Source organism: Leucoraja erinacea, chromosome 11, assembly GCF_028641065.1.
Source record: "Leucoraja erinacea ecotype New England chromosome 11, Leri_hhj_1, whole genome shotgun sequence".
NCBI classification, from domain to species: domain Eukaryota; kingdom Metazoa; phylum Chordata; class Chondrichthyes; order Rajiformes; family Rajidae; genus Leucoraja; species Leucoraja erinaceus.
The window spans coordinates 44,268,302-44,295,692 of NC_073387.1; the positions used below are offsets into that span (position 1 = coordinate 44,268,302).

Consider the following 27,391-nt stretch of genomic DNA (forward strand, 5'->3'; position numbering starts at 1 on the left):
CGTAGAAGCACTGGAGAATCCTCGGAGACGCTCTGAATTTCCTCAATTGCCTGAGGTGGTAAAGGCGCTGCCTTGCCTTACTCACGAGTGCTGAGGCGTGTGATGCCCATGTCATATCCTCGGAGATGTGGACTCCCAGATATTTAAAACAGTTCACCCTATCCACAGGATCCCCATTTATCCTCAATGGAATGTACGTCCTCGGATGATGTGCCCTCCTAAAGTCCATGATCAGCTCCTTCGTTTTTTTGATGTTCAAGAGGAGGCTGTTATCCTGGCACCAGAGTGCTAGACCAGCCACCTCCTCCCGGTAGGCCTTCTCGTCGTTGTCTGAGATCAGGCCCACCACCACAGTGTCATCAGCAAACTTAATTATTGAGTTGGAGCTGAACCTAGCCACACAGTCATGTGTGTACAGGGAGTACAATAGGGGGCTGAGGATGCAATCCTGGGGCGATCCTGTGCTCAGGGTGAGGACTTTGATGTATTCCCTCCCATCTTGACTACCTGGGGCCTGGCGGTGAGAAAGTCCAGGACCCAGGCACACAGGGAGGTGTTGAGCCCCAATTCCATTAGCTTTCCAGCCAGTCTGGTGGGGACTATCGTGTTGAAGGCTGAACTGTAGTCTATGAACAGCATCCTCACGTAGCCCCCCTTCTGGCTGTCGAGATGGGAGAGAGTGGTGTGCAAGACCTGGGAGACCGCATCGTCCGTGGATCTGTTCGGACGGCATGCGAACTGCAACGGGTCCATGTTCCGAGGGAGGAAGGCGCAGATGTGTTTCTTCACCAGCCTCTCAAAGAATTTCATGACTACCGAGGTAAGGGCCACCGGACGGTAGTCATTCAGACAGGCTGGGGAGGCATTTTTTGGTACCGGTACAATGATGGATTTTTTGAAGCAGGCAGGGACCACGGACTTGTCCAGGGAGAGGTTGAATAATGTAGTGAGCACTGGAGCTAGCTGCGTAGCACAGGACTTGAGTACTCGCCCCGAGATGCCATCGGGGCCTGCAGCTTTTCTCGTGTTCACCCGTGTCAGAGCCCTCCTCACGGGCTATCATACCGGTGGGGGCGCTGCACTGTCAGCAGCGTGTTAGTCTTTTTCAACTTTTTAAATTTTTTTAGTATGTCTTAAAGTCTGTTTTTAGTGTTTCTTAGTGTGTTTTGTGTGGGGGGGTGGTGTGGGGGGTAAGGGGGAAACCGTTTCGGCAGCCTCCTCCATGGAGAGGCGCCTTTTTCCAGGTCGCCTCCCCCGTGCCCTAACAGCGAGGATCGGCGCGGCCTTTCCCGGAGACGCGCTCGGGGCTCCGGCGGCGGGTGCAGCGTGGACTGTCAGCACGGAGCTGGGGCTCGCTGGAGGGGAGCGCTCCGTTCCGTTGGCCCGCAGCAGACGGCAGCCTGAAGCCGCGGTCTGCACTGCTCCAGCTGGCGCGGCGTCTACAGCCCAGGATCCCTCGCGGGGGACCCGGGGGGAAGAAGAAGCTTCCACCGCTGGCCCGCGGCCATCTTCTACCGCGGGTCCGGTATGGACTTACATCACCCCTGGAGGGGAGCTTCGACCGCCGGCCCTGCAGACTGCGGTGCTTATGGCTGCGATGTGGAGGGAACTTTAAATCTTCAGCCGCCGGACTGCGGCCTACACCAACTAAAAGCCGCGGTCTCCGGTGGGGAGGAGCCGACTCTGGACTTACCTGGACTTGTACCTTGTCCTTTTACCATCTGGACGCCCGCAGCAATGGCTGCGGAGGGTTGAGGTCCCGACCACGGGGGGAAATGGAGGAGGACTGGCCAAATTGTGTGCCTTCCACCACAGTGATGAATGCTGTGGTGGATGTTTATGTTAAAAATTTATTGTGTTTTTGTGTGTGCCCTTTATCATTGTATCGCTGCTGACGTATCATTTCACTTGCACTTTTTGTGCAATGTGACAAATAAACCGTTGTATTGTATTGTATTGTACGTCGTGCTCGGACAGCGAGAATGTGTGCACATTCCTCCCTTCAGCTTCGGTAGCCCGCCCGCTGGCGGTATTGTCGATAGTCGGCAGACCTGGAGTGGTGTTGCCACTCTCGAAAGGAGCGTAAAAGGTGTTCAGCATCATCTAACAGGTGTCAGTGCATACATTGAGCACGTAACAGTGAGCCCTTGCACATGTCTCTCTGAAGCAGGGCGTTGTTTAGTCAAAATCACATTTGAAATTTTGTCAGGAGGACATTGCATGTTCCTCCACAGATAAGTATTAAAACCCCTTAAAATTGGTTTAGGTAGAGGTATTTGCCAAGCATGAATGATGTGAAGAATTGTTCCATGTTAATTCTGTAAATATAGCAAGTGTGGAAATATTTTGGTAGAATGGTAGTGCAACTTAAGCAGAAGCAATGATATGCTTTTCCTATTTCTGATTCTGTGTCCAAGGTATGAAGTGGAGAAGTGTGAATGGGTAGTAAATTGCAAGGTTGATTTTTTGTTGTTGCTATCTTTACTGTGATGAATTGTACTTGTCACCTCAGAGTAATACGGGAAAATTGAAGTATATTGGTGATTTGAACACTGAAAACCTAATGACTGGAAACTTTATTCATTGCCTTGCTCCATTTGAGTTGTGTGCAAGAAAATGAATTGATTTGTAGGTCATTATTGTCTTTGACATTCCATATTAATTATGCTGAATTTGAGTGCAAATCCAAACTGAAATACATGTTACCAATCCTGATGTAATTATTTAATGAATGGTGCATATACATTTGTTTTAAATCTGTTCTTTGTAGAATTCACATGAGTGATCACTTAGCAATTATTTATTTTTGTATTCTGATGGTACTGACATTGTTCTGGACTGCACTTACACCAAGCTTGGTTACAGAATTTAAATGTAACTACTATTTAAAACAAGTTCAGTATTTTTAATAAATGATCACATATCTTAAGACTGGCTATTTTGTGATCAAATTAATTTTTGAGAACAGCATTCTGCATAGCCGTTTATCTGTTTTTTATGTTGCCAGTAGGTTGGAATTAATTAAGCATGGTGAGGCTTTTTTCTTGCTGCTTACCAGCAGTTAAGTATGCGAAGAGCTGTATCATGTGCTGTGATTAGGAGAAATCCTCCTCCTGAAGATATCTTTGACAATGTTCTCCCAGGCTTGGCCATCTCTTAAATCTGAGCCTTCATCGACTAGAAATACTACTTTCCACAGATGCTGCCAGATCTGCTGAGTGTCTCCTGCAATTTGATTTTTATTTCAAATGTCCAGAGATTAGATTCATGAAGCAATCGTTTGCATCATACTTATCTCAAGTTTTCTGTGCTTTTAATGTAAAAGTTCACATGTTACACAATTAAGAAAGATTTGGTATGTTTTATGCTGCTGAAAGCACTAGAGTCAATTCAATTACTTTAAAGGTATAAATTACCTCGTGCATATTATTTATTTAAACTTTTTCTGACATACTTCCCCACTGAAATGGATATACTTGCTATTCTTGTGATAGATCTTAATGGTGAAGGTCGGAAGGATATTCCAAGTTGCCATGTAGAATGCTGGAGCTCTGTTGAGGAATCGCCAGCAATTCCCATTAAATTCAGTACATCCACTTTAGAGGGGGAACTAACTGGAATTTATAAAGTGATGAGAGGCATAGAAAGTGGTGACAATCAGTCTTTTTTCTCAGTGGAAAAGTTAAATACGAGATGGCAGAAGAAGGGGAAAGTTTAAAGGAGATGTGCGGGGCATTTTTCTTATACAGAGTGGTCAGTGGCAGGCGCACAGGCTTGGTGCTGGAAGCAGATATTGTGGTACTTAAGAGGCTTGTAGATAGGCACATAAATATGAAGGTAAAGTAGGTATAAATAGAAGGATTATTTGGGGGTAATTCAGGAATATGGATCTTAGTGACGTTTTCATGGAAATGAATCTGGTAGTTCTGTTTGCAGTTAGTGATGTTGGCTCATTGAGGTGTTGCACAAATGTTTGCATTTGTTTGCACTGAATTAATTCCAATGCCAGATGAGCATGGTTTGCTGTAAATTATAACTTATACTTGTGAGCAGTTTCCTTGGTTTGTGCTCTTGCTGAAAAAGAGCCCACGCAGGTGCTACCAGTTAAGGTCTAGCTTGATTTTGTATACGATCACCTGTTAATTCTTGATTCCCTTGCTCGGTCTACATTCTCTCTCCCCCCTCCGCTCCTCAAATCCCCTAATATCTCATCCAAGTAGTTACAGGTAAATAAATTTAAAGTTGAATAAACCCCTTGTTCATAACGTACAGGTGTGGTAAATGGTGGCCTTTATAGCACCTGAATAGTAAAAGACTCTTGCATTAGTTGCTTACTGTCTTGCTGTAGAGCAGGGGTCTCCAAACTTTGCCACGAGATTTTATCCAGCCCGCAGCAAGCTCTTGAACACATTCTGTGCGCCGGGCTATTTAGCGGATTCTGTGGAAGCACAAAAACTTATACGTCAGTTTGCCATAGGCTATCAAGTTGAGGGTTTGTGTGCAGTTGCTGGCAAGTTAACGTCGATGGCTCCAGGGAGATAGTGAAGATCGGCAGCGGCGGTGGCCCCTGTGTGTGTGTGTCTGAAAAAAACACACTGTGTGTGTGATGACACTTGTCAAGGTATGACAACTGTTTGTAAGAGTGGAAATGGAAATGGTAACAATTAAGCATATTGTTTTGTATGAGTTGGAGCTCCATGAATATTGATAGTTGGGTTAGAAACATAGAAATTAGGTGCAGGAGTAGGCCATTCGGCCCTTCGAGCCTGCACCGCCATTCAATATGATCATGGCTGATCATCCAACTCAGTATCCCGTACCTGCCTTCTCTCCATACCCCCTGATCCCCTTAGCCACAAGGGCCACATCTAACTCCCTCTTAAATATAGCCAATGAACTGGCCTCAACTACCCTCTGTGGCAGAGAGTTCCAGAGATTCACCACTCTCTGTGAACGGTTTGAACAAATGGAGGTCCATCACAATATTGTGCCTTGTGAATAAATGGTGGAGAGACTTGGGACTGTTGGGAAGTGAGAGTCAGAACACCAAGCTCTGCACACATGTATCCAGTTTCTCTGTAGCATGTGCAGTTACGTTTTTAGTAATTGGGCAATCCAGGATTATGGAGGGAGGAAACTGCTTATGTTCTAGAAAATTAAAGAATGATGGTTAGGCACTAGTTGGATGTGTTCTCTGACATTTGTACTAGACACTTACTGATCTCATGAAGATAAAATATTGTTGCAGCTGAAATTGTTTAGGTCTACGTTAAAGACGTGGAGCCCTGGGAATGATACGATTGCCCACCAACAACCACACCAATTTTTAATTGTGCTAGCTGGAGAGGTTTTCCCTATTATTTTCCTTGACTTCAATTTTGAACCACTTGGTGTCACAAAGAACCATGCTATGCGCAGCCACACTTTTGTTTTGCATCTGCAATTCACTTAATACTGTGAATACAGAACTCTGCAATGAAGTCTACAATTTGCAGTTTTCTCGGCGGGTTCTATTGGACAACACCATAGAAGGCCATTTTCATTTTGTTGTTAATCTGAGAATGGATTAATGAAGCAGCTATTGGCTGTCTGAACGTTTCCACCTTTTCATGAAAAAGTTGAGTCATTTTCCATGTTGTTGGGTAGATGCCTGTGTTGTAGTGCTGAAGCGTTTTGCCCAGTGACAGAACTAAATTTGAAGCAAGGTACACAAAATTGCTGGAGAAACTCAGCGGGTGCAGCAGCATCTATGGAGCGAAGAAAATAGGCGACGTTTCGGGCCGAGACCCTTCATTTGAAGCATCTCTTCAACGGCATGACGAGTTGTTGGCATCCATAGTCTTTGCTGGACAGGGAGCTCAATTGTCACTTGATGCTTTGTTTTCTGTAATATTGGTTGTCTTTTCTCTGCAGATGACTGCAAAGCTTCAGAAATCTGGTTTGCTCCCTTTTTTCCCTCCATCAATGATTTAGTGGATGTTTATGCAGCAGCCTCTTTTCTAGTTGTTTTTAAATTATTTGGCACCTTCAATGAGTCTGAAAAAGGGTCCTGACCCACAGCATCACCCATCCTTTTTCTCCAGAGATGCTGACTGGCCCACTGAGATACTCCAGCACTTGGTGTCTATATTTGATATAAACCAGCATCTGCAGTTCCTTGTTTCTACTTGGAGATATAATACTGAAATGCTTTAGGACATAGAAGTAATGAAAATCAATATTGTTACTTTGTCTGTAAGCTTTGTTAATTACGGATCCTGCTTGTTGCTGTTTTGTGAAACGTCATCTGGTAAATATCCATTGGAAGTAAAACTGATATTACGGTTTTAATATTTCACTCATTATCTAATGAAAGGGACTGTCCAAAAACCGTAGTACTGCAAATATCTGAGTATCATGAAGTTCACGCTGACAAGGATGTTAGGGTTAATAGTTTTGGCCCATATTTCCTGCTTGTAAAGCAACAGTATTCACTAATATTGTATTTTATAACTAATGACAATTTATGGAGCCTAGTGGGTAATGATTTGGTGATGCGATGGGGATCTTGGATTGAGACTTTTGAAGTGTCCCATGTTACCATCTCAGCATTAGTAGACCTATTTAAGAAATATAACTATAATTATGGAATGTCAAATACATTAAATCTCTAGTTATGCTTTTGGGATTTTGGTTGGGTTTGTTTTTATATTTCATTCCATTATAAAATATGAAAAGTAAAACCTTGTTACTTCCTGATTTGCTTCCTCTGAATTCTTAAGTATAATTGCCTGGTCAGAGATCCAACAGACCACACTGCTGGTCGATTTTTTTTTGTGACCAGTAATTAGTTACATTACTGATGGCAAAATTTGAACCTGAATTTGTCTGTCCAGGTGAAGCTGTAATATCTAGCATTTATCAGAATCAAATTTTAGTTATTGTCAGAGTGAGACTAAACACAAATTGGAGGAACAGCATCTCATATTTTACTTGGGCAGCTTACAACCCAGTGGTATGTATATTGATTTATCAAACTTCAAGTAACCTCTGCATTCCCCCTCTCACCCCCCACCCCCCCCATCCAACTGCATCAGATTCTCGTTCTTACCCAACAAACAGCTAAAAATGGCCTGTTAAAATCCTTTAACCGCGTTACTTTTTTGCATATCCTTCTTTCTTGTTCTATATCACTATACATTCCCGTCTATATCTCTTGATCCCTGTCTGAAGAAGGGTCTCGACCCGAAATGTCACCCATTCCTTCTATCCAGTAACTCCAGCATGTTATGTCTATCTTCGGTTCAAACCAGCATCTGCAGTTCCTTCCAACGCATTTAGTTATTTGTACAATGATTTGGCTGAAAACATTTCTTTGAAAGTTTATGAGCAAAAAGTCTACTTTTTGAGTAAGATTCCATTACTGCTTTGATCTAGTATCATTTCCACCCCAGGAAATTTTATTGTCCACTTAGTCATCCATTAGATAGTTATTGTTTAATTTGTTTTTATTGTGCTTGTGGTTTTCTTGTCTCTAATCTCGAAGACAGGGGACCCACTCGGATGAATAAGAATTATGATCTTAAAACAGGTTTGATCAGTAAATGGGGTTATTTATAGCATCATTCCCACTGGATTCCACATCATCTTCAGTAAGAAATGTTGGACCACGTGCTCCATTAAACTGAGGTTCAATGAGGTTTAAATGATGAAAGCGAGAGATTTTGGGTAGAATCACTGAAAACATCAAGCACAGTTCACCCCTAGTAGCTGAGTGGCATGGTTTAGTGCTACCACGATTGAGGCTGAGATACAAGTATGTGTTCTAAACATAGAACACCCAGTGCCAAGTCCATGTGGTTCTGTTATCGATGTAATCTGCAGGGAAGTTGACAGTGAAGTTAGATTGGTTTCAGGGTAAGTGAACTTTTTTGGAAATGGTAGGCTCTCTAGATAGATAGATAGCCTTTTATTGTCATTCAGACCGAAGTCTGAACGAAATTGCAGCAGTCATACATATAACTCTCTTCATTACGTAGCTTGAAGCTCCTCTGCAGTAGATGCAAAGTTACCCAACAGATAATTAATCCTAATTACTTTAGACTTTACTTTAGAGAGACAGGAACTTCGCCCCACTGAGTTCCCAGCGAACGCCCCCTGCACTAGCACTATCTTGCACACCAGGGGCAATTTACAATTTTTACCAAAGCCAATTAACCTGTACGTCTTTGGAGTGTGGGAAGAATTGGAGCACCCGGAGAAAACCCACGCTGTCATGGGGAGAACGAACAAACTCTGCACAGACATCACCCATAGTCAGGATCGAACCCGGGTCTCTGGTGCTGTAAGCTGGCAACTCAACCACAGCACCACCATTCTGCCCTTGTGTCCTAAAATTTTACTAGAATTGTTCATTTTTCAAATCTGCAGCCTGAACGGGAAAAAAAGAAGCAAGGTTGGTTGATCTCTTCTCAGTACCTGATAGTCTGCAGAGGATGCTGTGCTATTTCAATTTCACTACTTCCAATGCTTTAAATAGATGTTAAAGTGCAAGGGAATTCTGTTCAATGGCAAATGCTCTTCATCAATAGTTAACGTATTTTCTAAGCTATTGTGCTGTCTTATCAGAATGATTTGGTTGAGTTTCTATTTAACTGTCAAAATGTTGGAGGTGTTTAGAGAAGTGTAAAACACTTTTTTTGGAAAATGGTCAAAAATCTCTGCTCTTTCAATAATGTGTGTTATATTACACATTAATGAGCAGGCCTTAATATTTCTCTGACTTTCTGTATCCATAAAACCTTGTCAAGGCACAAATCAGGAGTAAAACTCTAACCTGAATGCTTGGGACTTGGATGTCAGACTTGCAGATTTTCTGGACTTGGATAATATGCCTATTAATACCATAATATACTTTCAATTCACTTTTACAGATAATACAGTATCATAATTTTATAGTAAAGCAGTTCAGTTGATAGGGAGCACAGGAACCAGGGCCTTAATGAGTTTCATGGGAGAGCAACATATGTCTCCCATTGAGCCAGAAGCTGGAGCTTTGGGATTTCCAAATGGTCAGATGGCAGATTATTAAAGTTTTACTGCCATCTGTTATATTACTGCACTTGTTTGGATGAAAGCGATTCCAAAACTATTGAAGTTCATCATCCATCATGTTAGACAAAGCAACCCCATTCTCTTCCCTGAGCATTTACTTTCTCCACTATCCACCTTGAGTTATCTGCAAAATGTGTATCTACAACTCATTTAGTTTCTTCACTCGCCATCCATCAGAGCAGAGGCAGCAGGTGCATGGCGATGTCAATACCTGCAAGTGCCCCTTCCAAATTTCATATCGGGAATTTTTAATATATTGATATTAATTTATGCTATGTCAATGTTGCATCATCCCATCCAACTCCACCATAGGAAGAAGGCAAAAAGGAAGGCTCACTGTCATCTACGAAGTTTGATCTATAAATGCTGATCTTGGCAGTATTCCCCACATCTTGTGAGTGAAGCAAAATGTATTTTTGCTTTCTGAAGCTAACTTTGATGGGATGAAAATGTACTGTTGCACTCTTCATCACCTTTTCAGGCATTATATTCTAAATCAAACTTTTGTACTGAGTTTTTTTAAAGTATTTCATATCCGAAAGTGGCGGCGCTGCCCAGCAGCTGCGGCTCGCCTGCAGTCCGTCTGTCTTTTCCTTTTTTTTGTTTTCTTTTGTCTTGTTAGATGTATGTTTATTTTATTTTTAGTTGTGTATGTGTGGGGGGTGGGAGAAACTTGCTTTTAGTCTCTTCGGGGGGATGCAACCTTTTTTTTGTTGTATCCCCGTCTCTCTGTGCTGAGGTCTAAAAGCTGGCGGCCTCCAACAGGGACTGAACTCGAGGCTCCGGAGGCAGAGCCAGGACTTACTTACTATCGCAAAGCTGGCCGACTTCGGGGCTGTGGTGGCGCTGCGATGACGGCCCGACTTCGGGGCCTCGGAGGCTTCAGCCGTGGACCCAGTGAACGACAACATCAGGAGCTCGCAGGTCCCGGGTTGGTGACCGATTCTCCGGAGCTCCCGCAATAACAGCTTCGTCCACTGCACTGGAGGGTGGCAGCTTCGTCCGCCCCGGGCCGCGGAGTTTGAACCGGCCCGTTCTTGAGCTTGGATTTGGCCGCGATACTTACCATCACCTGGCGGGGGCCCCCAACATCGAAAGCCTGGATCGCCTCAAAGCAGAGGGAGAACAAGGAAGGAAGAGACAAGGACTTTAAGACTTTTGCCTTCCATCAAAGTGAGGACGTTCTTGGTAAACTCACTGTGATGGATGTTAAACTGTGTTCATTGTGCATTCTGTTATTTTGTTATCATGTACTTCTTTGAGAGATACAGCTCGGAGTCCTCGCCGACTAGCGATCGATGCCTTTCCGAAGCAGGGAACGCTACCAATCAATGTTCTCCAGAGACCCGTGTAAGGAGTGAACTGCACATGCTAGTTTAAACCGAAGACCGACACAAAAAGCTGGAGTAACTCAGCGAGTCAAGCAGCATCTCTGGAGAAAAATAGGTGATGTTTCGGGCCGAGACACATCTTCAGACTCAATTCCGATTAGGATGTCTGAAGAAGGGTTCCGATTCGAATTGCCACCTATTCTTTTTCTCCAGAGATGCTGCCTGACCCGCTGACTTACTCCAGCTTTTTATGTTTTTCTTCCCAGATCTGACTTACCTGCTGAGTTACACCAACATTTTGTGTCCTTTTGTGCGTATTAACCAGCATCTGCAGTTCCTTTAGACATTACCTAACTTCAGATTTTAGAGATATAGCACGCGCGGAAACAGGCCCTTCGGCCCACCGGTCCGCGCAATTTTACAATGTTACCGAAGCCGATTAACTTACAAACCTGTAATCTCTGGAGTGTGAGAGGAAACCGGTGCACTCGGAGAAACCCCACGCGGTCACAGGGAGAACATACAAACTCCATACAGACTGCACCCATGGTCAGGATCGAACCCCGGTCTCTGGGGCTGTGACGCATGTAGTCAGATTTAATAAATTGCTGGTGTTGCTTCCAAAGACAGAGGCATTGATAATATTAGATCAGAATTGCATCTTTCCGCTAATAGTCAATTATTAGTCAATTAATAATAGAATCAATTATTGTTGGTGATATTTCACCTACGAATATCAGACTATTTTTGCAGAGTTAAGGGCCAATTAGGCCTAGCAAAAGGTATGAAGACTTTTTAAAAAATAAATTCCGACTATTTTGTGAAATGCATATACAGGGAGAATAATCAAAGTGCTCACATGGCTCACTCTGTTAGAAGCGTTCTGAGTTTAAATGTTCCGTGTATTCCTTCTTAAAGTATAAATTTTTGTGTGGCCAGGGGTGCGATTGAGAACAGCTGGGAAAGGGCGGAGGGGGCGTCACGAATAACAGCGTTTCCCTGGCCATATTATGGCCCATTCCCCAACCGTAACATTAATCAAGCTCTGTCTAACTCCGCATTCACACCATCCCCCTGTGACATGGGTTAGTCATTGCTGGGCGGGCTGTGGGCCGAATGGCCTGCTAATGGGAGTCGGAGACTGACACAGATCCATTGTGCAGGAAGGAACTGCGGATGCTGGTTTTTACCGAAGATAGACACAAACGCCACCTGTTCATTTTCTCCAGATATATTGCCTGACCCATTGAGTTACTCCAACATTTTGTGTCTGTGTTCACTATGAACATTGAATTATTTAATTTTAGGGAACTTGCACTCTCTCTCTCTCTCTCTCTCTCCTCCGCCCACCCCCTCCTGCCCCCCCCCTCCCCCATGCAGTAAATGTCGTTAACCAGTCCAAGGTTTGCAACGATGGTTCCCTCTTGGGATCACACTATCCCTAGCCAACAATTGGCCTATCAGGGAACCAAATATAGACATAAAGTGCTGGAGTGACTCAGTGGGTCAGGCAGCATCTCTGGAGGAAAGGGCTAGGCGACATTTCGGGTTGGGACCCCTCTTCAAAATACCCTGCTGAGGTCATCTGTTGTTGGCCCTGATCTGTCCCGGTCTTTTCTTGCTTCCAGTTCCCCCCCTACAATCATCCCGAAGAAGGGTCCCGACCAAAAATGGAATCTATTCCTTTTCTCCAGAGATGCTGCTTCGCCCGCTGAGTTACTCCAGCATTTTGTGTCTAACTTGCTGATTCAGACAGTTTTTGATTATCAAGGATTCTGCGCTGACTCTTTACTCTGAAACACACGTTGGAAATTTAAACTTGGGCGCAACTAACATCGTCTAAGTAATGTGGCATCTTCCTGCAGTAAAGTCACGGCATTAGTACAGGCATGTCTCCAAATGAGCCAATTCAACCAAGGGAGGATATTTATAGTGTGTGAAAAAATAAGTGACATCATTTGTGCCACGTGACACTTCACAGTTCACAATGTTCATTCAAGATTTAACGGGAAAGCTCGGGAGATGGACAAGTCACTCGCACAAATAACAGAAATGCCGAGTACCGTGGGAACTCTTTATCTACCCCCCATTATATCGTGTGATATCGTGCTAGACCACGACCACTTCACTCTGGTTACATCTTGCGTCAAGTCGCCCCGTGAGAATGGCCTATAAGTCTGGGGAAAATGGGTTTGAATTAGCTAGAGAAGGGAAAAAGTATCTTCAACAGTTTAGTTCTTGCGACAATCATATCATATACCTATTAAAAGTCTGATCTTGGATGTGTGTGTGTGTGTTTATTTGTTTGTGTATAATCACATCTTCTCGAAAAAACGACGCGCTAACGGTAACATTTTTACATGTTCCGGTAGAGATTTTTCCCCTGGAGTCCAAAATCGCCTTACCTGAAATATTCATGCTTTATTACACGAGTTATTAATGAAAATGTTCAAAAATCTGTAAAATTTGGAGGGGGAAACCGGCTGTCATACGCTGATGATGTCACAATGGGTCTGCGTGCCTGCCGTTCTTGCTCGTGCTGCGAGTTGCGTCACACCCCACCACCCCCCCCCCCCCCCCCCCCCCCCCCCCCCCCCCCCCCCGCACTCGGGTCCCTGCGTCGGGACATGGCTGGTAGGTTGCTGCCTCAGGCCTATCCCAAGACCGGCGACTGGACCTGGGCAGATGCGGAGCCGGTGTGAGGGAGTATTGCGTTTGGTAACCAGCCCTCCCCTGTGATGCCTCCCACCCCTCAAACTCTACCCCCTCCCCTCTCTGCCCACTCCCGCTCCCTCCCTGCCCCCTCCCGCTCCCTCCTCTGCCCCCCCCCGCTCCCTCCCGCCCCCCCCCGCTCCCTCCTCTGCCCCCCCCGCTCCCTCCCCTGCCCCCTCCCTCCCTCCTCTGCCCCCCCCCGCTCCATCCCCCCCGCTGCCTCTTCTCTGCCCCCCCCCGCAGTATTGAGTAAAATCCTACATTTCTCTTCCTCTGCCCCCCCCTAGTTCCTCTGCTGAAACAGCAGCTGATCCTCTTTATTTGTAGAAAGCCCCCCCCCCGCTCCCTCCTCTTTCCCCCCCCGTTTCAAGATGTGATTCCCTTGCTCCCCTCCTCTATGTGATTCCTCCTCTGCCCCCCCTCCCCCCCCTCTCTGCTCCCCTGCCCCCCCCCCGCTCCCTCCTCTGCCCCCCCCCCCCCGCCCTCCCTCCTCTGCTGGATTGCTCCCCTTGTGTCAATTTTCTCCCTCCTCCCCCCCCCGCTCCCTCCTGTGCCCCCCCCCCCTCCCTCCTCTGCCCCCCCCGCTCCCTCCTCTGCCCCCCCCCGTCCCTTGACCTGAAGTCACCCGCTAGTATGGTAACGGGCCCCCCCCCCTTTTTCCCGACCCCCTCCCCCCCTGCCCTCTGCCGCTCCCTCCTTCCCCCTTGACTCCCCCCCTCTGCCCCCATCATGGCCGTCCCCCCCCGCGCCCCCTCTTAGGTCCCCCTGATGCCCCCTCTTCTGCGTAGGTACTCCTGGCCATCAAATAGGTCCCCCCCCCCCCCCCCCCCCCCTAATGTCCCTCCCTCCCGTGTCCCTGCTCCTGCCCCCACTACCTCTCTAGCCACACCTGCAAGTTGGGGACTGTGTGAGTGGATAGGGTGGGGGATGGGGTAAAAGGAGCTTTTACCTTTGTGTTCATGTATAAATATTGGAAATTAATCTGGATTACGCTGGGATCTTTCCCAAGCCTATTTCAGGAGATTTAATGCCACTCAGATATTCTCCATGAGGTGGTGTAATAAATCAATTTGTAAAGTCTCAACTGATCTTGATATTTTCATTTTGAAGTCATGTCAGAATTTTGCAGTAAAGTTTACAGTACAGATTAATATTCGTATAAATTAAAAATCACTTAGTGACATCTCCTTATGTTAATAAAGTGACATCAGACCACATCTCTCATTATCCCTGTTCTGAATGTGCCCAGTGTTGACAGATTGTGTCTGAAATGGAAGATTGCACATCCTCTTTGCAGATTTTATATTACACGCAACTTTTTTTTCTCTTTAGTATTAATGGGTTGTATGGTGGAAGTTTGTTTAAGAAAATAGCTGAACATTGAAGTTCCGTGAAACATAATGATTGAGTAAAATTACATTTTCTTAGGAGCAAAACTTAGTTTGAAACAGCAGCTGATCAGTTTATTTGTAGAAAGGTATACGATTTATTTCATGGGTGTCAAGATATGATGAAAGGTTTGTTTAAAGCTGAGTTTCAAACTCTTGTATAATGCTGGTCCATCCACAACTGGAGTATTGTGTCAATTTTCAGCATTTGTGCCTTTTAGGCTTTGGAAAGTAGAAGAGCTAAACTAAAGTGACTTAACCTTGAAGTCACAGTAGTATGGTAACGGGCCTGTCCCACTTTCACGACCTAATTCATGACCTCTGCCGAGTTTTCCCTTGACTCATGCCCGCATCATGGCCGTCACAAGGTCGTAGGTAGGTCGTGATGCTAGTCGTAGGTACTCGTGGCATCAAGTAGGTCGGGGCGTTTTTCTAGCATGATGAAAAATGTCCACGAGTAAAAAATGCCGTGAATTAGGTCGTGAAAGTGGGACAGGCCCTGTAGGCTGAAGACACTGGGGCTACAAGACATTCGGTAGATGTATTTAAAGTCTTAGCGAGTAGACAGGATTTGAGAAAAATAGCTCCTGTTTGATCAAGATGCAGGGATGTAGCATGAAGATGATCAACAAAAAAACATTGAAGGGGCAGGGAGAGTTTGTTAACAGGGAGCAAGGGGTAATGTTCCAGAATGCACTTGAGATAATGGTGGAGGTTATCCAATTGTGTTTGAAAAGCATCTGCATAAATATGTAATTTCCAGGGCTGTGGAATGAGGCTGAGGTGTGGAATTAGTTTTTCTCTTATATGACTTGTGTAGAAACATAGAAAATAGGTACAGGAGTAGGCCATTCGGCCCTTCGAGCCTGCACCGCCATTCCATTCAATATGATCATGGCTGATCATCCAACTCGGTATCCTGTACCTGCCTTCTCTCCATACCCCCTGATCCCTTTAGCCACAAGGGCCACATCTAACTCTCTTAAATATAGCCAATGAACTGGCCTCAACTACCTTCTGTGGCAGAGAATTCCAGAGATTCACCACTCTGTGAAAAATGTTTTCCTCATCTCGGTCCTAAAAGATTTCCCCCTTATCCTTAAACTGTGACCCCTTGTTCTGGACTTCCCCAACATCGGGAACAATCTTCCTGCATCTAGCTTGTCCAACCCCTTAAGAATGTTGTAAGTTTCTATAAGATCCCCTCTCAATCTCCTAAATTCTAGCGAGTATAAACCAAGTCTATCCAGTCTTTCTTCATATGAAAGTCCTGACATCCCAGGAATCAGTCTGGTTTGCAGTAACAATACTAAATGGTTATTATAGAGATTTATTTTGAAAATCTTGCAAGGGGGGTGAATAGGGGAATCTTTAGAGTCAGACAGCACAGATAGAACCTTCGGCCCCACTTGCCCACATTGACCAACAAGCCCCATCTACACCAGTCTCACCTGCCTGCGTTTGGCCCATATCCCTTGCAACCAATCCTATCCATGTATCTATCTAAATGCTTCTTAAAACTGGCAATGGTACCTGCCTCAACTACCTCTTCCAGCAGCTCATTCCATACACCCTCCACCCTTTGTGTGTAACCCCCCCCCCCCCTCTGGTTCCTATTAAATATTTTCCTGCCTATGTCCTCTGGTTCTCGATTCCCCTACACCCCTCATATTTCCCTGCTCCAAGGATTAAAATCCTAGCCTGCTCAACCTCTCGAAAGCTCAAAAACGCTGAAGGGGCAGGGGGAGTTTGTTAACAGGGAGCGAGGGGTAATGTTTCAGAATGCACTTGAGATAATGGTGGAGGTTATCCAATTGTGTTTGAAAAGCATCTGCATAAATATGTAATTTCCAGGGCTGTGGAATGAGGCTGAGGTGTGGAATTAGTTTTTCTCTTATATGACGTGTAGAAACATAGAAAATAGGTGCAGGAGTAGGCCATTCGGCCCTTCGAGCCTGCACCGCCATTCCATTCAATATGATCATGGCTGATCATCCAACTCAGTATCCTGTACCTGCCTTCTCTCCATACCCCCTGATCCCTTTAGCCACAAGGGCCACATCTAACTCCCTCTTAAATATAGCCAATGAACTGGCCTGAACTACCTTCTGTGGTAGAGAGTTCCAGAGATTCAACACTCTCTGCGTGAAAAATGTTTTTCTCATCTCGGTCCTAAGGATTTCCCCTTTATCCTTAGACTGTGACCCCTTGTCCTGGACTTCCCCAACATCGGGAACAATCTTCCTGCATCTAGCCCGTCCAACCCCTTAAGAATTTTGTAAGTTTCTATATGATCCCCCCTCAATCTTCTAAATTCTAGCGAGTACAAGCCGAGTCTATCCAGTCTTTCTTCATATGAAAGTCCTGACATCCCAGGAATCAGTCTGGTGAAACTTAATCAGTCTGGTGAACCTCTGTAGACATTGTCCGCAAGTTTTATTCCTTCCCCTTGTAACCATTGCTCTTATTCTGTTAAATTAAGTCCCTGGACACCATATAGTAAATAAGCCATTGAATTTTAATTTTAAGTTGTATATATAAACACTTCATGTTACAAATTTTCAATTTTACTTTTTTGTTAAACATATATTGTACATGTATTTGAAATTGATAGTTGAGGCCTAAGTTATATTGGCAGTTGGTCATTACCTGTGATAGAAATATATAAATTCTAACTTTGATAATATCTATGATTTGCAATTGAATGGGGAAGTGAGGAACATTTAATGTTATTTTTTATCCAAGATAATGATTTGATGTAGCTTTTTCACAAAAGGGTAATATTTCTTAAAGCATCAATAAATTATTTAAAATTGTAAAGGTAGTTATTTTGTGTTTGTAGCTTTTTAAGTTGCATGTTTAGTCTGAAACTTGCTATGAACGTCTTGATTATTTTGTAGACTAACCTTATGTGTGCATGAACTGCATTTAATGTATGGCTATTGTGTTTGTCTTTGTTTTTTCGCCTGCAACACTCCTACTAACTGTGAACGAAATCAAAAGGAATTGGTAAATTATCCACTGCTGATGGTAAAGCCTTCGCAGATCCTGAAGTACTTCGAAGACTGACTTCTTCTGTTAGCTGTGCGTTGGATGAAGCTGCTGCTGCCTTGACCCGGATGAGAGCAGAGAATACTCTAAATGCAGGACAAGCAGACAAGTACGTGTTTTTAAATTATTTGTAGTGTTGGTAAATGTAGAAGGAAACGTTGTTTAACAAAATAGCATTTAAAGTGAAGAGCGGTAATATCATAAAACTCATTTTACCGCTGGGAGTTTCGATTTCTGCCCTTTTTTCTTGTGGCATGAATTGACTGATTGCTCCCGTTAGTTCCTGTTTTATTGCATGTTTGCATAATTTTCTGTGACATAGGAAGGAATATTTACACCTGCAACTTTTTCAGTATAGTCTCCATGTGTGGTTTTCTGTTCTATTTTGTAAAGGAGGCATTGCATGGCTTATTATTTTAGACTATGTCTAATTTTGATAACTGTACATTTCAAAAGATGAGTTTATATGTAATTAAATGTATATGCATATGAGCTTTTGTACTACCCACATATCCAGAAGAATTGATCTCTCAAAAACAATATGGTTGTGTAGGAAGCCAACTTAGACACTAATTTGTAAAGTCTCAACTGATCTTGATATTTTTATTTTGAAGTAATGTCAGAATTTTGCAGTAACTATATTCCCATTATAATACCCATTTTAATATGTCATTGTTTAATGTCATGGTTTGCTTTTCATATTGTAAACCAATTTTTTGAAAGATCAATGAAGATTATGAACTTAGTTTTTAAAATTTGCTTGGCCATTCCAACCTTTGTTATTCCATTGATCTGTTTATTTTTAAATAAAAAAACTTTATTCCAGCTTAATCTTTTAAAACAATGTCTTACAAATAAAGTTTAGTTTCAACATTTAATATTTCGGCCAGTTATAGAAATCATATTAAATCTCAATTAATTAACCTTTATTATTGTGTACATGAGACAAGTGGATTGGCAGAAGTATGGCAGAGGCTCATTATGAAAAACAGGTAAAAGACATTGGAAGGACATAGTGTACGACAGGATGTAAATTGGTCTCTGTGCCTAGCTGTTAAAGGGCAAATGAGCTTTTTAATATATCAATGTACAAGATAAATAATTCCATATCTTTAATGGAGAGGCAGAAAAAATGGAGTTTGAATGTTGCGTAAGTGTGTGTACATAAGACTTTTCCAATTGCTCATGGCATGCATGTGAGAGTAAAGATCTTTTTTGTTTTAATGGAGATATCTCTATATCTTTGGAGCAAATTATTAAGCAGAATATAGTTGATTCACTCTTAACTAAAAGTTGTAACAGTTAAGGGATAGAATTCGCCAATAGTTCCTAAAATACAGGTTCAGTTCTGATGCTGATACCCCACATAATAAGAAAAAGTTGCACAGTAATGTCTGCTGCCCCATTCCTGACGACTTTGGCTGCCTGCCTTCACAGTGAACTCCCATGAAGCATGAACCAGGCAGCAAAGACAGCTGAGATGTTTTTGTTATCAGGAAGTACTTTCCATGAAGTAAATTAATACCTTGTATCAAGTTATTACCATTCACCATTTTTCTTTTTTTAATTATAATTTGTAGGATACATTTAGAATCATTGTGTGGCAATTCCCTGATCCAGATTTTGACCCTTGTTTTTCTAAGGTTATTATTGATTTGCCTGAGCAAATGGTGAGGCTGTGTATAGTCAAGGCAACAACCTGCCAAAGACCACTGCTCAATAGAAGCACAGTTCATGAACATTGTTCAAGCTGCCATAAATAAACATCACTTGGTGATTTAATCCCTGTTCTCTGGCTTTATTGTCTTTGTTATAGAAAATATTTGCATTCAATCCTTTTTAATCTGATGAATGGTAAATTTAATTGTCGTTCTAATTAACAACTTAAAGCAAGTTAGTGCAGATTCAGACATACAGAAAAAACACTGACATCAAAACTTGTGTATGAATGCATTTTAGCATCATATGATTTGCTGTTTTAGCTCTGCCTTCAATGGAGTTCAAAAATAAATTGAGTATATGTGTTTCTATAAAATTAATTATTTTTTGTTGTTAGCCGGAGCTTGGCAGAAGCATGCTCAGATGGGGATGTAAATGCTGTCCGAAAACTGCTGGATGAAGGACGAAGTGTCAATGAACATACAGAAGAGGGAGAGAGTCTGCTGTGTTTGGCGTGCTCAGCCGGGTACTATGAACTTGCACAAGTAAGTATTAGTATGCCTGAGTGACAATAAATGTACTTTAACATCCTCTATTTTTTTCTAACACTGCAGTTCACCTTTTTGGGATTTCTACCTTTTCCTATTTATGTCTGATGTTGAGTTGTTAAATAACATTTGGGATCCTAATCATATTGCAATTAGCTTTGCATGTTATTTTTATTTTCACATCATGGTAACTGTTGTCAGATGACATCTGAGGTCGGACTTGGATAACAAACATTAGAGAAATTGGATCTTAAAATTTCAGATTAAGATTGCTATCGATGATGTTTAAATTTGGGGTTAAATAAAGATCAAGGAGAGGAAATATTGGCATGAAGGTGGTGGAATGCAAAGAAGAAATGGAACAAATCTGCTCCAGGACAAGGGGTCACAGCTTAAGGATAAGGGGGAAATCCTTTAAAACCGAGATGAGAAGAACTTTTTTCACACAGAGAGTGGTGAATCTCTGGAACTCTCTGCCACAGAGGGTAGTTGAGGCCAGTTCATTGGCTATATTTAAGAGGGAGTTAGATGTGGCCCTTGTGGCTAAGGGGATCAGAGGGTATGGAGAGAAGGCAGGTACGGGGATACTGAGTTGGATGATCAGCCATGATCATATTGAATGGCGGTGCAGGCATGAAGGGCCGAATGGCCTACTCCTGCATCTAATTTCTATGTTTCTATGTTTTCATGCTGTTTAAGCACGGGATAACTACCATAAATGCCACAAGCTAAAATCTGACAATGACTGCTCCAACACTAATGCAATTCAGGTGGGAGGTAGGGATAAATATGTAGGTGGAAGAAATATGGTTGACCTGAACAGGAGGTTCAGGCCAACATAGTGCAAAAGCTGGAGCAGCTGCTACCTCATAGCGCCAGAGACCAGGGTTCAATGCGCACCTTGGATGCTGTCTGTGTGGAATTTGCACATTCTTCCTTGAACTACGTGGGCTTATCCTAATTACTCATGATTCCCTACCGTATGTCAAAGATGTGCGGGTTAGTAGGTTGTTGGCCAATGTAAACACAGTGGAAGATACCAGCAACGTGCCTGAAATTCAAGACAGTCGGGGGTGACTTCGAGAGTCTGACTTTGGTGGTTAGTAAGATTTTAGATTCCATTATAAAGGAAGTTCATGATAAAACAGGCAAAAGTCAGCGTGGCTTTGTAAAGGGGAGGTCTTGCATGACAAATGAGTTGGAATTCTATGATGTAAATAGCTGGACAGACAAAGGAGTCAGTAGATGTTGTTTACTTAGATTTTCAGAAAACCTTTGATAAGGTGAGGCTGCTAAGGAATATGAGAGCCCACAGTATCAAAGAGCAGATACTAGCATGGATAGCAGGTTGGATGGCAGAAGACTAAGAGTGGCAATAAAGGGGGCTTTAATAGATGCTCCTTAGATTCTAGTTGCAAAGTGAAACATGCAATTTTACAATCTATCCTTCTATCCTTTTGTATCCTATTAATTTAACAACTTCTTTAATTAAGGTTCTGCTAGCTGTGCATGCTAATGTTGAAGATCGGGGCATCAAAGGAGACATAACCCCATTGATGGCAGCTGCCAGTGGAGGCTATGTTGACATAGTGAAATTGCTTTTGGCCCATGATGCTGATGTAAATGCTCAATCTTCAACAGGTAAGTAAAAATTATATTTGACTATCGAAATTTGTTTGTTTTTTTGTAAAGTTTTCTTATTTACGATAGTTTACATTTGCCTTGCTTTTTGAAAAAAATCTTCAGGAAACACAGCACTCACATATGCCTGTGCAGGAGGGTTTGTTGATGTTGTAAAAGTACTTCTGAAAGCGGGAGCCAATATTGAAGATCACAATGAAAATGGTCATACGCCTCTGATGGAAGCAGCAAGTGCTGGCCATGTTGAAGTTGCTCGGGTACTTTTAGAATATGGCGCTGGAATAAATACTCATTCAAATGAGTTTAAAGAGAGTGCACTTACGCTGGCATGTTACAAAGGTATGATAACTATTCTTTAATGGTGTGATGGAAACATGCATTTTGCAACTGGAAAATCAATAAATACAGTTCAGGTCTTCATATCCAAGTAGAAACTTGAATCAGCTGCTGGTATAATAAAATGAATGGAATAAGACAAGACCTGCTAGCAAGTAATTGTAATGTGATAAAATAGTCAGTGTATATTCAGGACATTTGGCATTTGTGTAAAATAATCTTAATGTTTAAAAAAAAAAAAAGCTGCAATTATATTTCTAATATATGGACCCAAATTGAAGTATTGTGTTATTATATCGTGACAATCTTTGTGCCATATTTGAAATGCTATCGTTAGAACTTGGTGAGTGCCCCACTCCAGTATCACTTCATTCTCGATAATAAAACTTAAGTATGAACAAGTAAGAGAAATAGAAGCCTCATATATAGGGCTTATTGTGAAATATTGATGGTGGTCTCTGGTTACAGTATCATTATGATAAAATACTAATGACTTTATTCAGTCTGAAACTGAATTGAACATAATTTTCAACAGTTCAAAAATAATTTAGATTTAGTGTTACAGTTTTTTAAATTGTAACTACCCCTTGTGTATTGTACAGGTCATTTGGAAATGGTGAGGTTTCTTCTTGATGCTGGTGCTGATCAGGAACACAAAACTGATGAGATGCATACAGCTTTAATGGAGGCATGTATGGTAAGTGTTTTCATGCTGCACCTTTTCTCCATCCCTTTAAATAATGTTACATCGGTTTTGTTGGGTTTCAATATATTGCACTTTATTTACAGCCTTAAGTTATGTTAATTTCACTGAACAAATTAAAACTCTATTTGGTCTAGTTAATTGCAAAATGCAGAGTAATACGATCTGAGGGAAACTAATGCAATTTGTCTTAGAAAAAAAATCAAAACACTGGAATGAGGAATTTAGCAATATTCAAGATTAACTTTCTATAGCAATTTGTTTTGTGCTTATTTATGATTACATTTTCGGAAATATTTAGCATCAATTTCCATGTTATTTGAATTTCACAAAATGAACAGTCTTTTCATGTGAGTGCATGTTTTTATCTTTTTTTTAATAACCTTTGTACAAAGTAAATTGCTGACTGCTTGAAATCTGAAGTAACAGAAAATGCTGAAAGAATTCAGCTAGTGTCAATGGTGAAAAAATCAAATTATTTGAAGAGGAATATGCTGTGGGTAAAGGGGAACGGTTGGATACACCAAGATCTTCAGAAGTATTTGATATGATTGTGCTTCAATGATTATTGCAGAATTTAAAGACTCTTGATGGAAGAGGTAATGTATTTGCCATGGATAGATTGGGTGTCTTACATGAAACAGTAGGCATAAATGGGTTGTCTGGATGTTACAAGTGCTGTACCGCATTGATTGGTGCCAGGGCATTTGGAAAATGGTGAAAGATTCAACAGAGCTTTGTGGATGAATCTGAATATACTAGTACATGATTTGCAAAAGGCTTGTATGTAGGTATATTAAGTAATTGGGCATCAAACAATGTTATGAAAACAAAAGTACAGATCCTCCCCAACTAATGCATGCCCAGCTATGCACATATGGGAGACTGGTGATATGGATTTGCAGTCTGCTGCAGTGGTGAAGGCACTTCTGCCGGGTGGGAGCATGGTTCGTGGCCGCATTTCTTGCGAACTGTTCGGGTTTCAGTAGATATAGCTATTGGGGCTAACAGAATCAAGGGATATGGGGAGAAAGCAGGAACGGTATTGATTTTGGATGATCAGCCAAAATCATATTGAATGGTTGTGCTGGCTCAAAGGGCTGAATGGCCTACGCCTGCACCTATTTTCTATGTTACGAACAGCTCACAGGAATGGAACCCTGTCATGACCTGTGGATGACCAGTAAAGCGGTTATGCTTCTGTTATGAGGCATAGGTATACAAAGCATATCTGGAACACTGGCCGGTTTGAGGGACTGGATGTAATTCTCTTTTCTAATTGACATATTTTGCCAAAGCAATAATCTGAACTGTTAATGCTTTCTCTCCTGATGCAACATTATTTGCTGAACATTTCCAGCATTTTCCATTTTGACTGAATTTGTATTGTTGATGTTCAAAACTGGTTTGCATTACAATCGTATGTGCTGGATGTTTAATGTATGAATAGACTGACAGTTAACTTTACCAAGCAGGATGGCCATGTTGAAGTTGCTCGGCTCCTTTTGGACAGTGGTGCCCAAGTAAATATGCCAGCTGATTCTTTTGAGTCGCCACTGACGCTTGCTGCTTGTGGTGGTCATGTGGAGCTAGCAGCTTTGCTCATCGAAAGAGGAGCCAACCTTGAAGAAGTAAACGATGAAGGATATACACCATTAATGGAAGCATCACGAGAAGGCCATGAGGAAATGGTAGCTTTGCTGCTTGCTCAGGGTACGAAATGTCTTACACTTACAAAAATGGCATTGTTGTACAACAAAACAATTGACTAAATATTCTACATGGATTTAACTTTCATGCAAATTTACCATTTCATTAATTTAAGAAAAAAACCCAGAAATGAACCATAATTGCCCATTGTGTGCTTTTCATTCTTTATTGTTAATCCTAACAATACTTGCTTGACCATCTGATGTTCCTTTATTTCAAATATTTCAAATCACATTTTTATTAGATTAGGTTTCAAGAATAAATTATTTGCTTTACCTGGCTGTGGTAGAACTTTTCACAAGTTGCTCCATTACTAGTTCATATCTAATGTGAGAGATCGGGGGTGGGAGGGGGATGGTCGAGAAGTGATAACTCTTATGCTGTAACTGTTTTAGTGCTCTGCAATTTACAGTTCCATGCCTGCCTATATATTGTCATACCTGAGTTTAACAATACCGTCCTAAGCTGAGGTTTATTAGTTATTTCCGTGAATGACCACATGGCTTTCTTTTGTAACCTGTACCAGTTATTTTTTTTTTTTACCATTTCCAGTTTTCACTCTTAAGTGTTTTGCGATAATAGTGTGTCCCTCAATCTGAAGAAGCATCCTAAATTGAAAGGTTGTCTGTCCTTTTTCCTGCACTGATGTTGCTTGGTCTGTTGAGTTGCTGTAGCACTTCCTTTGGAGTGCCTTGTAATTTGATAATTCCGGGATAAATATTAATTTATATTGTACACTTTGCCATCATCTGACTTTGAAAAAAGTGATAGATTAAATAATTGCAAAAGTGGGCTACAATCTGCCAAATCTATTTAATAGTAAATTAATAATAATAATAATAATACATTATGCTCATGGGCGCCTTTCAAGGACTCTCAAGGACACCTTACAAAATTTAGTAACCAGATTACAAAACATGTAAGCGGAATGAAACAAAGCAAAAAAAAAAAATAACAACAAAATATAAAAAATAAATAGTAAGGACATCAACAATACCCAATTCAGAGAGAGAGCAGCGGCAGCTAATCGCGCCAGCGTTCACTCTCCCTTCCGGCAGCCATCTTGGAAACGGAACAATCAAAACACATTTTAATATTGAACATCCACCATTGTGACTCCTACACACTCCTCACACTGGTGGAAGGCAAAATAAAGTTCAAGTCCTTCCCCCAGCTCTTCCTCGGTCGTGGGCCACGAGCCCCCGTTGACGGGACGATCTTGACTCCCATAGCCGGCGTTCAGGCCCTCCGCGTCGAGGCGCTCCACTCCCGCATCGGGGGGATGTCAGCTCCCCCGCGCCGGGCGATCGTATCTCACGTCGGGGCTGGTCGAGCCCTCCGCGGCGTTGGAGCACCCGACTTTGCCTCACCCGAGACTGCGAGCCCTTGATGTTAAAGTCTGCGGTGGTCACGGTGGGGGCGATCCCAGGCAAGCGACCCGCTCCGATGTTAAATCCGCGCCCTGGGGTGGGGCTCACGACAGTCTGAGGAGGCTTCCAGCTCCAGCGATTGTAGGCCGCAGCACCCGGAGAATGTGATCCGAAAATTGGTCACACCTCCGGGAAGGTAAGAACATGAAAAAAGTTTCCACCCCTCCCCCAATAAAAACACACCAAAGAAAATAAAACAATTAGAACAAAACTAAAAAAAAAAAAAAAAAAAAAGCAAAAAGAATGAAAAGACAACAGACTGCCGGTAGGGCTGCCATCTCCCCCTGTGGCCACACCCCAAAATGAAATTAACGTGTACAAAGGCAGTACAAACAGATTTATTATAATTTCTGCCTCAGTACTCCCTCCTCTGCAAAGAGTAACAAGCATGTGATAACTGCAGTATAAATTGTCTTCAAAGTTCAACATTGCAGCTAATGTTTTATCTATGAACTTTCCCCTTGCCTAATCATCATGTATGGATGGTGTGGGGCAGGGCTCAGTTTGAACAAGTTTTACAGTAGCTATAATTTGCCATGTCTCCCTTCAACGTCAGCTATCAATCAAATCAAACCCATCTTCAGACTGGCCTGTTAATGATCATGTGTTTTTACTGTGTGCTGCAGTTTAAGATTTTTCAAGTTACATTGTGTATAAGCTGAATATTTTTTGTTTGGAATCTGTTTTGTTTCTTTAAAATAACTGGTCAAGCAGAGGGAAAAGCAAATGTCTATGAAGAACGTAGGGGGGGGGGGGGTGTAGAAGAGATGGGAATGGGTAATGAAGGTGCACCCAATAAATAGAAACAATCCTCACATCCGCTGGAGCATGTTTTAACATTGTACTTACTTTCAGAGTTCAAATAAGTTAATGCCAGTAATTAAAACATTATAATGCTGCTAAATGCTATCGGACCCGAGGTCCTCCGGTATAAACAAAGAACTGCAGGTGCACGTTTACACAAAACGACACAGTTCTGGTATAACTCAACTGGTCAAGCAGCATCTATGAAGAACTTGGAAGGGTCGGGACCCTTCTGTTCCTCCAGTAGTTTGTTTCTCGCTCAAGATTCCAGTATCTACAGTCTCTTGTCACTTTTAATTATATCAAAAACTTTTCTTTTTATATTAATTTTAATTTGATACTAATTTAAATTTTAAAGTGTTGAAAGTTCCAAAATTATTATTGTTTAGGTTTTGTTTTCCCTTTGTGAGCCAGGAGAATGAGAAACGTGGGAAATTATTTTTTTTTTTATTTTTTTTTTTTTTTTAATTTTATTTTTATTAGAAGTACGGTAAATTACAATCCTACACAACACATATATCTTAATACATTTTTTGTACCGCTTCATTTTTTTTGAGCTTTAAGTTTTGCCCGTGAAGTGCAAGAGTGTTGGGAAAAGAAAGCCCCTTAGGAAAGAAGTTAGAGAAGGAAGTAAAGTGAGAAAATAGACCCTAGAAAAGAAAGACAAAAAATAGAAACAATCGCTCTATTATAACATTAAACTCCGCAGAAACGTGTTTTACCTCCCATTACCAGGTCCTGATACCATTAATATATATATATTTTTAATTACTATTGCACCTCATACTGGTAGGAAAACAGACTCTGTTGGACTGCTTTACCTCCTCATCTCTTCCAGATGTACTGAAAATTTTTATTGTTGGTGTCGGCGCATTTTTCCAGAATAAATAAGCTTTTTTCCCATTATTAGATGAAGAGGAAACAGACTTGTTACAGTTCTCCAGTCAATATCCCCAGTGTACCCATGTACTCTAACCTTCCAGAG

At 42.1% G+C, this 27,391-nt stretch overlaps 2 protein-coding genes across 8 annotated transcripts in view; one reads left to right on the plus strand and one right to left on the minus strand.

Moving 5' to 3' along the window:
- Nucleotides 1-27,372, minus strand: part of pfdn1 (prefoldin subunit 1) — a 374,815-nt gene extending 347,443 nt beyond the window's left edge. The window contains exon 1 of the mRNA XM_055643126.1: nt 27,367-27,372. The gene's annotated coding sequence lies outside the window, so the exon portion shown is untranslated. The remainder of the gene's footprint in view (nt 1-27,366) is intronic.
- The window catches only part of ankhd1 (ankyrin repeat and KH domain containing 1), a 145,481-nt gene that overhangs the window by 65,029 nt on the left and 53,061 nt on the right, over nt 1-27,391 (plus strand). For all 7 annotated transcript variants that reach the window (XM_055643106.1, XM_055643107.1, XM_055643109.1 and 4 more), the window contains 6 exons: nt 17,528-17,684; nt 19,632-19,779; nt 21,276-21,423; nt 21,529-21,762; nt 22,362-22,456; nt 23,938-24,175. In XM_055643106.1, the coding sequence (XP_055499081.1) occupies nt 17,528-17,684; nt 19,632-19,779; nt 21,276-21,423; nt 21,529-21,762; nt 22,362-22,456; nt 23,938-24,175 (1,020 nt within the window). The remainder of the gene's footprint in view (nt 1-17,527; nt 17,685-19,631; nt 19,780-21,275; nt 21,424-21,528; nt 21,763-22,361; nt 22,457-23,937; nt 24,176-27,391) is intronic.